The following is a 12,643-nucleotide window of genomic DNA, read 5'->3' on the forward strand; positions in this document are numbered from 1 at the left end:
CCACTTTGCCTAGGATCCCACAAGACGGTTGAATTAATTTATTGCCTGTTAGTGACCCTGGAGACTCCATCCTCTTTGTACTCCAGGCCACAGTTTAACCACATTATTTGAAATAAAACTCTTACTGCTTTAAGAAAAATACATGATTAATACAAAACTGATTATATATTTCCATAACAAGTTCTAAATAAAATTATGCCTTATTCTCTTAATTTGTAATATCACTGCTTTATTCTCACAATTTCCAAAATTTTTATTTTTGGGTATTTTGGGGGTTGCAGGCTGAAAAGTTTTGGAACCTCTGCTCTAAAGAAGCAATCAAAAACAAAATTCAGAAAAATAATGTTGGGTGGTAAGAACTGAAGATAATATTGGCATTCATAAAGAGTAAAAAAAAAAACATGTATATTATTCCTGTAGCAGTCGTTTAAAGAGGGATATGTGGATCATACAAAAGGAAGAGAGGGTTAAAGCTGCATATCAGTTTTATTTATTTATCTGTAAAACTGTTTGACAGTTTGTAACCTACAGAACATGGCATTCTCAGTTTCCCCTCTTCTTTAATTTTTTTTGTAAAACTAGAAATCTCCCAAAACATTAGCTCTGCCACATACTAGATTCAATAAAGTAGAATGAGCGTTCCGATGAGGTTTGTCTGTCAGATTAAAAGTACCTTTAAAAATAACAGCCAACCATGTATTAAACCTACTTTTCATAAAGCACATATTTCTATATTAAAATAATTTTTTATTGGTCTGAAGTAATGTTATAATCTTAAATATCGTGTCTGTTTTTATGTGGAAAATCATCATAATTGACATAAACAAAGGCTTTAAAACCTCAGTCTGTGTACTTAATCTATGAATTTGTGAATTGAGTTCACTGAAATTAATGGACTTTTCAATAAACAGATCAGGCACCTGTGATATCACACAAGGTGACTCATCACAGTTATTATAAATACATCCATTTATGCTTTTTGCATTCATCTTTGTTTACATTTCTTAATCAAATTACTTTTTTAGAGGTGTTAATGGGTATTCTGTGCTTCATGATGACATTTGAGCCATTTGTAAGAGTGCTGCATGGATTTCAGGAAAATGTGGCTACAATGAAACTTTTGAGGACATCAACCCAAACACACTCAAAGCAGAATTGGAAGTTTTCTGTGTATGTGTGTTTTTTCTACGGTGTTCTTGATAAAAACATAGTGATTTTGAAATCCTGCCGTGGAAATACTCTGTGTTTTCATTGTCAGTGCATATATGTTACTAAAAGAAAAAACACCACTAGATAGTATTATTGCAGCAGAGACATGTTATCACTAAATAGCCTGTATGATTTCAAATTATGAAAAATGAACAATCTGCCCATATCACATTGAAGATTATGCGACAGGATTATTGTGTTAAAGGTTTCACGACTATTGTCATTAGAAGCACTCTAATGGTAAATCTTTTAATACATAACAGGCACATCTGTGAGCTTCCAAAAAAATGTCGAAGACAAAGTTTTTTTTTTTCAAAACCTTTAACAATTTCTGAACAATTTCCTGAATAACCCATGGTTAAGTGTAATCAAACACATTTTGCTCCACCTGGTTTTGTTTTTGTTTTGTTCAACTCTCCCATCTCCATGCTTATCTTTGAACTGCATTGAATTTCACTCTTATAGTGACCAGTTAGCAAAAGATGATGTCTCACATTTTTCTTTACCAGAAAGAAGTCGCTGATCTCATCTCGGGGTTCGGTTTTCATGTTCGAACCCCCCATTTACAGTCAAACCACCGCAGTGTGTCACCACCTCTGTAAAATGTGCAAAATCACAGACTGAAATGCAGGTTTTCTTAGAAAATTGTTATTTGAAGTGAAGAGAATACGGTCGTCAACTGAGACCAATACATTTCTGCTGTGAAATAATGCATTGGGCAGGAAAAGCTGAAATTATAAACCTTTGCAACACTGTGAAACTGTGTGTCTCATTTTTCTATGCTTAACTGAAAGAAGAAGAAAAAAAAAACAACGTACAATGAAATACACATAAGTGCAATCAGGGTTCAGAGTGAATGGAAAATATTTTTTTTTCTCGGAATGTTAAAAGCCAATCTGTTATTAATATATGCATAATTTCTTATTGGGTGTGCTTATTCCATTGTGCATCCATCGCTAAACAAACATTGTTTTTGTTTCATACTTGGTTAGAAGATCTAGAGGGGTTTTCTCTTGTATGTCTTCAGAATGTAATTATTGGCCGTATGCATCATTGTCATATATGCAGCATCAGTTGCTACTGTTTGCATTTTGTCATTGAGGTTAGGACTTTACTTTAAAAGCCATAGGTTGCCTTTACAGTCAATTTAGCAGTATATATGTTTAGGGCTTAATGTTATATCTACAACATGAAATATAAAGAAAATTGTATTTTAAATTTGCTCACACCTATTTTAGATGTAAGAACTATTTTATTTCATGTAGGCTATGCGTTTTAAAGGAAATAGTAGAACAAACATTGTATTTTTCCAACCTTAACTAAAAACAAGAACGTTCCCCTGCAACACAATGAAACATCCTTCCTTTATAGTTTAGAGCTATAAAGGAAACAGAAACAGGCCTATACTTTCTCCGTACAGTGCTGAACCTGAAAGAACTTTCAAATTAGTCGACGCTCATTTAAACCTCCACTAGAGGGCAGCAGAATCCTTTACCAGCCGCAGGGTGGTGAATGAGGAGTGCATGCTTTGCTTGTATTATTTTTGAATAGCTATTTGCATGGGCATCTACACACTTTTCATCTCTCAATATATAAACATATTATATATACACAATCTAATTTGTGTCCGATGTTGCTGAAGTGCAAGGCATGGCACATTTTTCGCAACATTTTAAAATACTTTCAGTTCTTGGAGGACTATCCTACCCAGGACAGGACTGGATTAATTTGGTGAAGATCTTGAGCTGTAGAGAGCCACAGCTCAGGCAGGACACAGTGTTGACACAGGAAATGTTGATGTGCAATTCAGAAATCTGGTCTAAACATTTTAGCACTCATGCAACATTTAATGTGTAGAGGGAAACTAAAACCATGAACACACAAGTGGGTTAGGGGTGGCCAAGTGTCTTTAGAGCAGGATGGAAAGGATGCATCCTGAAAAGGGTGAAAGGTCACCGGTTCAAATCCCACAGCCTGCCACTCTGAGTCAATAAGCAAGACCCTTAACCCCAGAACGCTCCCCTAGTATTGCACAGCATCCGCCCACTGCTCCAGAAGAGATGGGTTAAATGCAGAGACACATTTATTTTCAATGTGTGTTGCCTTGAAAAATAAAGATAATTGTGACTATTTTATGTACAGCATTCCCAACATTGGGGCAGTATCATGATGTTGGGATGCTGTTCTTCAGCGGGGACAGAGAAGCTGGTCAGAATTATTGGAAAGAAGCTAAAAACAGGGTAGCCCTGGAAGACAGCTCCTTCCAGCAGGACAACGACCCCAAACCTTTAGCCATAGCTACAATGGAGGGGTTTACATCAAAGCATGATGTATGCGTTGGAATGGCCTAGTCAAAGTCGAAACCTAAATCTAATTGAGAATGAGTTGCCATACTCAAAGATGATGTGTACAGAAACGATCAACTCTATCTGAGTTTGTGCTATTTTATAAAGCAGAATGGACTAAGATTTCAGTTTCTGACCCCAAAAGATGAATCACTGGTTCATTAAAGATTTGACTCAGTGAGGCTGAGTAAAAAATCATCAAAAACATTTTTCATTTTCTTGTATAACTGTTGAGAACCATGTATAATTGTCCTTCCCCTGCACACATATACACTACTTTTGAAAAAAAAAATCTAAATAAATTACACAAAAGTTTATTGTTGTAATGTGACATAATGTGAAAAAAGTTCCAGTGGCAGGTAGTGTTTCAAAGCTCCCTACCTCATCTGTGATCTTAGATCTTTTAAATACCTCTGCTGGGCTTATAGACAAACGAATTTAGACTTAGACTCAGACTTAGACAACTGTTTGTCATTTTGTATGTACAGAGTAACCTGACCCTAGCCAAATGAATTTCACTCCGCCTAGCTCCACTCATCCATCTGGAACTGATCCATAGGAATGGCGTTTCAGAAGGCTGGGCCTTATCAAAACTCCTTGCATATTATTGGATAAGCCACTTATCTGTCATCTTTATCGATGTGCTATTTCAACCACTCACACCGAAGCCAACCCGTGACGCTGATGAGAGCGACGCAGGAAAAAACAAAACTTGCCAAATCCGGTCGGGAGAAGGGTGAAAACATCGTTTCCACCAACAAAAGCCTTCAGAGGCTTTCTCTGATGTTCTTTTAATGAAACAATATTAGGTAGATTGGACAACACGAAAAAATAGCAGAATCAATGTTAACGCTTGCTTCCTCGATGCGAGCTATCTGAATCAAAACAGTCTCACGTCACGGTCGCTTCTCCACTATGTCACATCTATGAAACTCCAGCCCTGCGTCTTGATTGGCTGGACAATAAAATTGGTTAAAGAAATCACTCTCTATGGAAGATGTCCCAGATGGATGTGAGTGAAGCTAGGCGGAGCTAAGTGGAACGAAATCCATCTGGCTCGTCAGGTTATGTACAGAGTGCACACAGAATGAAATTTCATTGCATACAGCTTATGACAGTGTAATGAGATTACAGTTGGAATAAGATAACATTACAATATAAAGTGCAGCAGTGATCAGAATGTAACAATGCAGGAGAAAAACAGTGTGCAAAACAATGTGCAGAATAATGTTCAACCATGTTTATGGTGCAAAAATGATGGTGCAAAAGGCATTAATATGAAAAAGTTTGGTGCAGTGCAAAATAATATGGAGCAAAAATACAGTAAATGTTAAGTTGTGTACTATTTAAATCGGTTAGAAATGTTCAGCAAAGTTGGTAGTGCAAAATAATGATGCAGGCGTGATGCAGAGTCCAGTTAGAGTTCAACAGTTCAACAGTCTGATGGCAGCGGAGAAAAAGCTTTTGCAGAACCTGGTGGACCTGCAGCGGATGCTGCGACGCCTCTTCCCAGAAGGCAGCAGGGAGAACAGTCCATGGTGGGGGTGTAAGGGGTCACTGATGATGTTACGGGCTCGGGACGCTTGGGAATTTGTGATTCTTGTCAATTTCATAGGATGATAATCTCTTTCTACAGAAAAAAATGTAACCCACATTTCAATTTTAAGCTTTACACTAAGTGCTAAAAGAAGGGACAATTTTAATTTATTAGAATAATTGCCATCGTTATTGCCATTGACTTTTTAGATACAGTACACTTTTGTGGGCTGCTGTCGTGGTTCGGGTTGTAAATGAAAATAAATTAAACTTATAAAACCGGTCCAGAACAGCAAGATGAGGATGAAGGCACAGGAAGCAAAGGAAGCACGCAATAGAAGGAACCGGTGATGAGAGGAGAAAACCAGGCAGCTTACATACAGGGGAGAGTGAGGAGGAAAGGCATGTAGAGCAGGTGGGAGTAATAAAGGTAGAGAGGAATTTAGTACACTGCCATTTTTCACAGGAAGAAATATATTCCTTTCATGTGGCTCAAACAGCAAAAATGTCGTTGATGTTGAGATCAGGAAGGGTAGATTGCAGGAAATGTTTGCAAGCAAATTCATTTGTGTTTTATATTTGACAGACAGGTTTGTCTGGGGTTTTCTTTTTATTCATCCTCTCATGCTCCTCGGTACATAAGGAAGTAGATGTGTGGCAAACACACACCCAGCTTTTGATTATAGTTACTGGAGTATCAGGCACTCTGGCTGCAGATTTATTAACTAATATTACTTTGGTAGATATTTTTTTCCAGTTGCAAAAAGAAGGATGATTACAATTGTGTAGAAGTAAGAGTTACACTATGTCAAAGATTAAAGGTTTGATTCTCTTGTTTTGTACTGATGGTGGCCTAGTCTAAGTTCAGACCGCTTGAGATGCAGTGGAATTACCTTAATGTCATTAAGGCTCAAAAACCCTTGAATGTTGTTGAATTAAAATGTTTCTGCACAGAAGAGTGGGCCGTAATTTCCCCAAAGCGAGTAAAAATCCTCATTTGTTGATAAAGGCAACATATTTGTCTCCTGTATTTTCTTTTCATTTGGTCTGCTTCTCACATTCAAAGACCGTAAGTTTGGACTCACATACAACCTCTTCCCCACTTTACCAGTGCCCAGAAAATGGGCTCATTTTCACGCCTCAGACTTTTCATTGGCCAGTCTGAGATAAAGCTTTCTTTTGCCAATTCTCTCATGCATCCTATTTCGTGGTTGACGCTGATATTTATCTAGTGTAGCTGCCAGCTGAGGACCAGTAAAGCATTGCGGTCTCCCACTCCTTTTTCTGCCCTTGTTAGAGCCGGGTTGCGCTGCTTTCTGAAGGGAGTCCTTTTAACAGCATGGTAAAAGCACGATTAGCTGCTTTTACCATGATTAGTCTCTAAGTAAGGCTGTAAACTAACCATGGGTACTGCTGCCACCTGGAAAATGCCTTCCTCCCTTGTCAGTAGGTTTTTGGCTGAGCGGCACAGTTGCAAAAGGGTTTCTAATAGATAATAATGAATTTGGCTTAGCAGGTCATTGGTGAAGAGGAGGAGGGTTCGACTTCAAAGCAAAACATTTGTCCTTTCAAAATCATCTGATGAAATTTAATTTGTGAAGCAGGAACTATTGCAAATTGTATGACATTACATTTTCTTCTAAAACAAACCTGTTAGCCACTGGAAATTTAGAGCAGCAGAAACTGAATCTGTAAATTATTGTCGTCTTAATTAGCCAGTGGCTTTCTACATGTGATGGACTTCTGTTTTCAACAGAAAAATCCCCAAAGTTTAAGTAAATCAAATGTTCTAGCAGAACATGAAAAAAATAAGACTCCTTCCGGCTAAAAAAAAAAAACATCAGTAGTATTCAAAGGGTAACTTGTGACACAAAAATTAAGATAGGCAAAATTTGCATTTTTTACATCTTCTAAGGCTTTAACAACAGAAGATAGGTTACCCATTCATTTTAGTTTGGCAACAGAAAAAGGTTGCGAAACTAGGTAGATTACGCCTTGTAGGAAGCAGATTTCATCTTGCTTTTCATGTGTGACCAAAAGGTTTGTTTGTGGTTGCTTTATTAGCACGAAAAGAAAAACCTGTTCAGATAAACCTTGGCATTGAGAATGTCAGGCAGACTGGCCAGATGCCAGCTCTTTCTTTGGTGCACTGAGACAGATAGTGACAGCTAATTACATTTAAATGTTACAGAATGTTGAAGAAAATTTAGATTTTCCCTATCTGGAAAGAAAATAAATATTAATATTTGTTTAATGAAATACATATATATATATATATATATATATATATATATATATATATATATATATATATATAGTTTGAGCACATGAACACTATGCTTGCACACAAAATAATTTCCCCCAATGATGCGACTTAAGTTTTACACTTACACAAAACAATCAAGTGAAAATGATAAAAAAGGGACTATATGGAATATCCCAAAAGAAACTAAGGTCAGATAATGAGAAGAATACAGCATATAAAGGTGTAGAACAAAAGTACACTAACACTTATTTTGCAATACTTGTTTATTTTTATAAAGACTTTTATGTAAATCTGATGAAATTTCCTTCTGCGTTACCAGGTAAGTAGTAGATGAAGGAAGTCACTGAGTTCACTGAGTCAGACAATTTCCATGCACCTCTGAGCAATGCTCATGACATTTTTTGGGGGAGGATAAACAGGTAGCACAGAAAACAAAGTTTGCTTGGGTAATCGGGGAAATATTCATCCTTGTCAAGCACAACAGTTGTGCTCGGACTACCAGAGTTTCTTCTCCAACAAAAAAGCCTCTCAATCACGCTTCCACCGACATACTACTAAGATAGGCCACATTGCTTTACATGTAATCTAATGTTCCAATGTTTTTATTAAAACCAAAAACATTCGATTTTTGTAGTGCAACAGTCTCATTCTCTATCAAAACTATATTTTCCCACTGATATATACTTTTACAGTTCAGTGATAGTGTCACATTTCTCACTGTTATTTGCTGTGTTTTCATGGTGTTCGACTTTTGGTTTTCTTGTGTCTTTATGTTTTCAATGTTGTTTTCAAGAGGGTTTAGCTGTTTCAAGCGCATGTCTGTGTCCCTTTTTGGCACTTAAAGTCTTGTCATTTTAGCTCATGTCTTTGTTTATTCTTGTGTTCTATTCTTTGTACATTTGGTATTATTTCTGTTAAATCTTTTCCCCCTAGGTCATTTTCTATGTGTGGATGTTTCTATTAAGCTGTTTGTTATTGTCATAAACTCCCTGGTTTTTGCATGTGTTTTATGTCCCGTTTGCTTCGTGTTCCATCTCCTGTAAGCTTTCTTTGTTATTCAGTCCTTCAATTTATTATTGCTGCTCCCAAGTTTCTGTTTGCATTTAGGTCCAGCCCCTAACCCTCAAATCATGACAGTATTCTTTAAGAACTTACAGTTTTTATTGGTTGCTTTGACGCAGCAGTCAACTCAAAACCCACATTTTTCAAAACAGTTAACGCAGAGGCCTAAACAGTGGCACCAATGGTCAAAATTAAACATTTTGTCTGCAAAAGGCTCCAACTCTGCCAAAACATTTAACATCTGATCCAAAAGCAGATTTTGCCCTCAAACAACACAACTTGCACACAAATGTTTGAGCCCTTCCAATCATTCGTTACACAAGGGGCAACAAAATTCAAAACACCACACTCAATGTGAATCAGTGCAGCATTGCTGGTTCATTGTAGCCAATGACTGTACGCAGCTTACATGTCAGTGTCATTTGTAATCAAATTTGCCTTTTTGCAAAAAATGGATCCAGAAGCAAATATGTTGTGATGCAAATTTTATTGATTCTTCATTCCTTTTTTCCAGATAAACAAATGAAATATTCCAAAACATGACAGATTCCAACAGAAAATACTAGGGCTGTTTGTTCCTTCTAGTCCATTCTGTCCTGACGAATAGGCCACATGGCCTCATCTACGTCACATTCAATATTTTCCCTTGTGATACACCTAAGGAAAAATCTTCTTGCATGCCTGATCCATCCTTGACATGCCTCTGCATCTATATCATGGGCAGCAGCAGTCATTGCATTGAGCAGGGGCATCTGCTCATATAGGGGCAGTGATCATAAACTTTCCATCTCCATGCACTGAAGAATTCCTCTAAAGGAATAGATAGAGATGTATATACTGTATAGCAGCAATACCTCCTGGCCCGTCGAAAATCTCTTACAATGGATGCAGCCGTGTTTCTATTTAGAAAAGGTTGGACTCTTTGTCCTGCCCCTCTAAGTGAAAGGCCATGATTTACCACATGATCAATCATAGTTGCCCAAATTTCATCTGTAACTTCAGCCCTTCCAGCTACACTGCCACCTCACACATGGATTCCTCTTCCTCATAATCTTCTTCCCCTGACCGTCTACCTCTTACTCTGACTCTCATCTGCCTTAGACCATCCATGTTTGCACAGAACAACACACAACGTGACACCTTTTACGTAAAGCCTGCAAACTGATTGCAAATTGAAAAATTGTGTAAAGAAGTGTCAAACAGGTGCTTCAGTGATTTGATTCTGATCAGGAAGTTTCTAAGAGCTTGGAACATATAGTTTCTGTTTTGCTACCACAGCTAAAGCAATGGAGTTTGGACTGCATGAATGACATCTGCGTTAACTGTTTTGCAAAAGGGTGGGGAAAATGAGTCAAACCAATGAAAATGGGTTAACTCATTTGCAAGAGGTGTCTTTTGCTCTGCTGAGATGGTGATGAAGAAAATTGAGAGGTTGCCAGTTTCTTCAAACAGGTCAAAGCAATCTATAAAAACTGTAACTTTCCATCTTCCTGCGGATCAGGTACAGTGACACCAAAACAAAGATTTCCATTCATGAGTGAGCCCATGCATTGTGCTATATTAAATGTTTTTGTAACTAAAACCCTTTGATGAACATAAAACTAAATAAAAAGATATAGGTGGGTGTAAGTTGTAACCAAAGCAAACTTGTACTTTGTCAGTTGTGTCATGGTTAAAACATGCTGTGAGTAAACTGTGTGAATTAACCCTGGAAGAAAAACAAAGGCTGATGGTAAGATACTGTCATTATAGTCATGTGAGCCTTGAAAGGCCACTCAGTAAGAGCCCATTACTCCAAAAGCAACATACATATCCCAAATTACAGTCTGGCGGTGCATAGGGACGAAGACCAAAACCTTTGGAATCATGTCCTGTAGTCCCATTAAACTAAGATTAAGGAGTGTATGGCCATAAAGGCCATTTTGAAATTTGAAGGAAAAAAGGGAGTGCTAGAAAGCCGGAAAAAACCCCATCTGAACTGTGAAGAATGGGGGGGGGGGGGGGGGGGGCATCAGAATGTGGGAGTTTTTTCTGCCGGGTGGACCTGTGCAGTTCACAAAATAAGGGGCCTACCAGAAAATCATACTGCCCAGTTAATTACACAGTGGCCTAATTACAGCAAGATTGTCAAACATGACAAGGCAGCCAGTGAAGAAACAACACTGGGGTGATGTGCGCATATTTCCTAGTTTTAGTTAAAACACGGGCAGCCGCGTTCAGAACCATTTGTAAACCCCTAACACTTTTCTTTGGTAACCCAGAAAAAAAAGGCAATGCAGTAATCAATGTATGAGGACACAAATGCATGGACAAGAATCTCAGCATTTTCGAAGGATGATAAAAGGCAGTCTTAGTTGCCTCCTTCAAATGAGGCTCAAAAGTTCTTAATCTGGGCTACATTTTATCGCGTGGTAGTCAATCTTAAGGGTAAGATTTAGAAGGGTGTGTTTCTGAGGTGCGATTACCATTAAGTCTGTCTTGTCTGTGTTAAGAAGCAGGAAGTTATTAGACAACCTGCTCCTAATGGCTGATAGACAGGCCTCTAATTGCGACAAGTCTGCGGAGTTGTATAGCTGCAGATCGTCAGCATAGCAATGAAAGGTAACTTTGAATGAAGGGGACCAAGAGGAAGAAGATAGAGAGAAAATAGCAGTGGACCATGAACTGATCCTTGAGGGACCCCATGTCTCACAGCACCAGAGACAGAATGTCTTGTTCTTAAAACGAACATAATGAGATCTGTTGGACACCTAGGATCTGAATCAGAGCCGATAATGTGCGAGTAGGTGGCCTACAAACCTGACCTCCTGAGTTACTGCATCGTCAGGAGCAATGGGCCAAAATCTACTATTTCAACTATTGTGAGAAACTTTTCATAAAGTTAGAATAACAGTTTTACCACATGCAAAGACTACGTACACAAACTTCCTAATTTTAGAAAAGTAAAAAAAAAAAAAAAAAAAGAAAACCCTCCTAATTTTCTGACATTAGTAAATAAAATATAACTTAGGTGATTACAACTGTCCTAAAACATGACAAGCTTGGTTTTGATTTAACGTCACACAGTGAGGAACAAATTATGTAATTCCTTTTTCGTCTATTTGTAACCGGTACCATGTTAATGATAAACCAGCGAATAAAGGACCATGCTGTGTAATCTTTAACTCATTGGGTATTGTGGTGATGATGGACAAAAGCGAAGCAGTCCATGACGTTTGTTGCCTCCAGTCACTAACATCTCGGAGCTCTAAGGAACAAAGAAGCTGTGGTCCACCATGCCCAGTCCTTCCTGGTGAGTGTGTGTCCAGTCAGCTGAACAGGGCCCGCCCCATGCACCCTGACTCCCCCCATCCCAGACCACCCCTTTGGCTCCGGACAGCAGCGGTGCAGCCCCTCTTCGGGGTGGGGGACTCTCGTTACTCGCCAGTTTTCCTGCGTCGGATAGTTTTTTCCACAAAGACCGCCGGACACCGTCAGTTCATGGAGGGAAACTGAACCCGGCCGCCGATCGTGTTGTTTTCCCAGAGCTCTCTCCAGGTTTTCCTGATTTCCTCTCAACTAAGGGTCCGTTTGGTGCGTCGGGAAGATGCACTTCCGCACCGTCCTTGACGTTAACGTCGTGGACGTGCAGAAGAGAAGGAACCCCTCCAAACACTACGTAAGTTTGCTTTTGTCCTCTTGATCTCTGCCACTTCTGAGTAAAGTGGCCGGTTTCCACCCCAAGGGTTGGGATTTCGCTTTGTTGATTCCTTCCTAGGGATTTTCTGTTAAAAACAAACAAACAAACAAACAAACAAACTAAAAACCCAAATATAGGCTGGATCCCCTTTTGCGGGATCCAGCCTATAGGAAATTTAGGTGATTCGTGTAGTTTTCATGTGGCTTCAACTCACATCTGACGTGCGTTTTTTGATTTTCCTGATTTAAATACAATACAATTATTTATATATATGCATATATGCTTACGACACTTATGTATGCTAATAAGTGTTATAAAATAAGCAAAATGAACGAGAACACGCTGGTAAAATGTGATACATAAAGTTCCTTCAAACTTAGCTTGAACACACAAAAAAAGATTAAACTCATTGCATCAGACTGTAATCGTGGTAACCCTGCCATCAAACAATTAAGATTGTTTGCACTTTCACAACATAACTTTGCTAATTCCTTTAAAAACTTTCTGTATCTGTGTTTGAAACCTTCAAATCAAATTTGATGGATC

General features: G+C 38.4%; 1 protein-coding gene across 1 annotated transcript in view; it reads left to right on the forward strand.

Annotated features, from left to right (window-relative positions):
• The first annotated feature begins 11,779 nt into the window (after positions 1-11,779).
• LOC105940229 (SH3 and PX domain-containing protein 2A) overlaps positions 11,780-12,643 on the forward strand; it is a 121,642-nt gene continuing 120,778 nt past the window's right edge. The window contains exon 1 of the mRNA XM_012882718.3: positions 11,780-12,076. Coding sequence (XP_012738172.2) covers positions 12,005-12,076 — 72 coding nt within the window. The 5' untranslated portion in view covers positions 11,780-12,004. The remainder of the gene's footprint in view (positions 12,077-12,643) is intronic.

This window comes from Fundulus heteroclitus, chromosome 22, assembly GCF_011125445.2.
Source record: "Fundulus heteroclitus isolate FHET01 chromosome 22, MU-UCD_Fhet_4.1, whole genome shotgun sequence".
NCBI lineage: Eukaryota > Metazoa > Chordata > Actinopteri > Cyprinodontiformes > Fundulidae > Fundulus > Fundulus heteroclitus.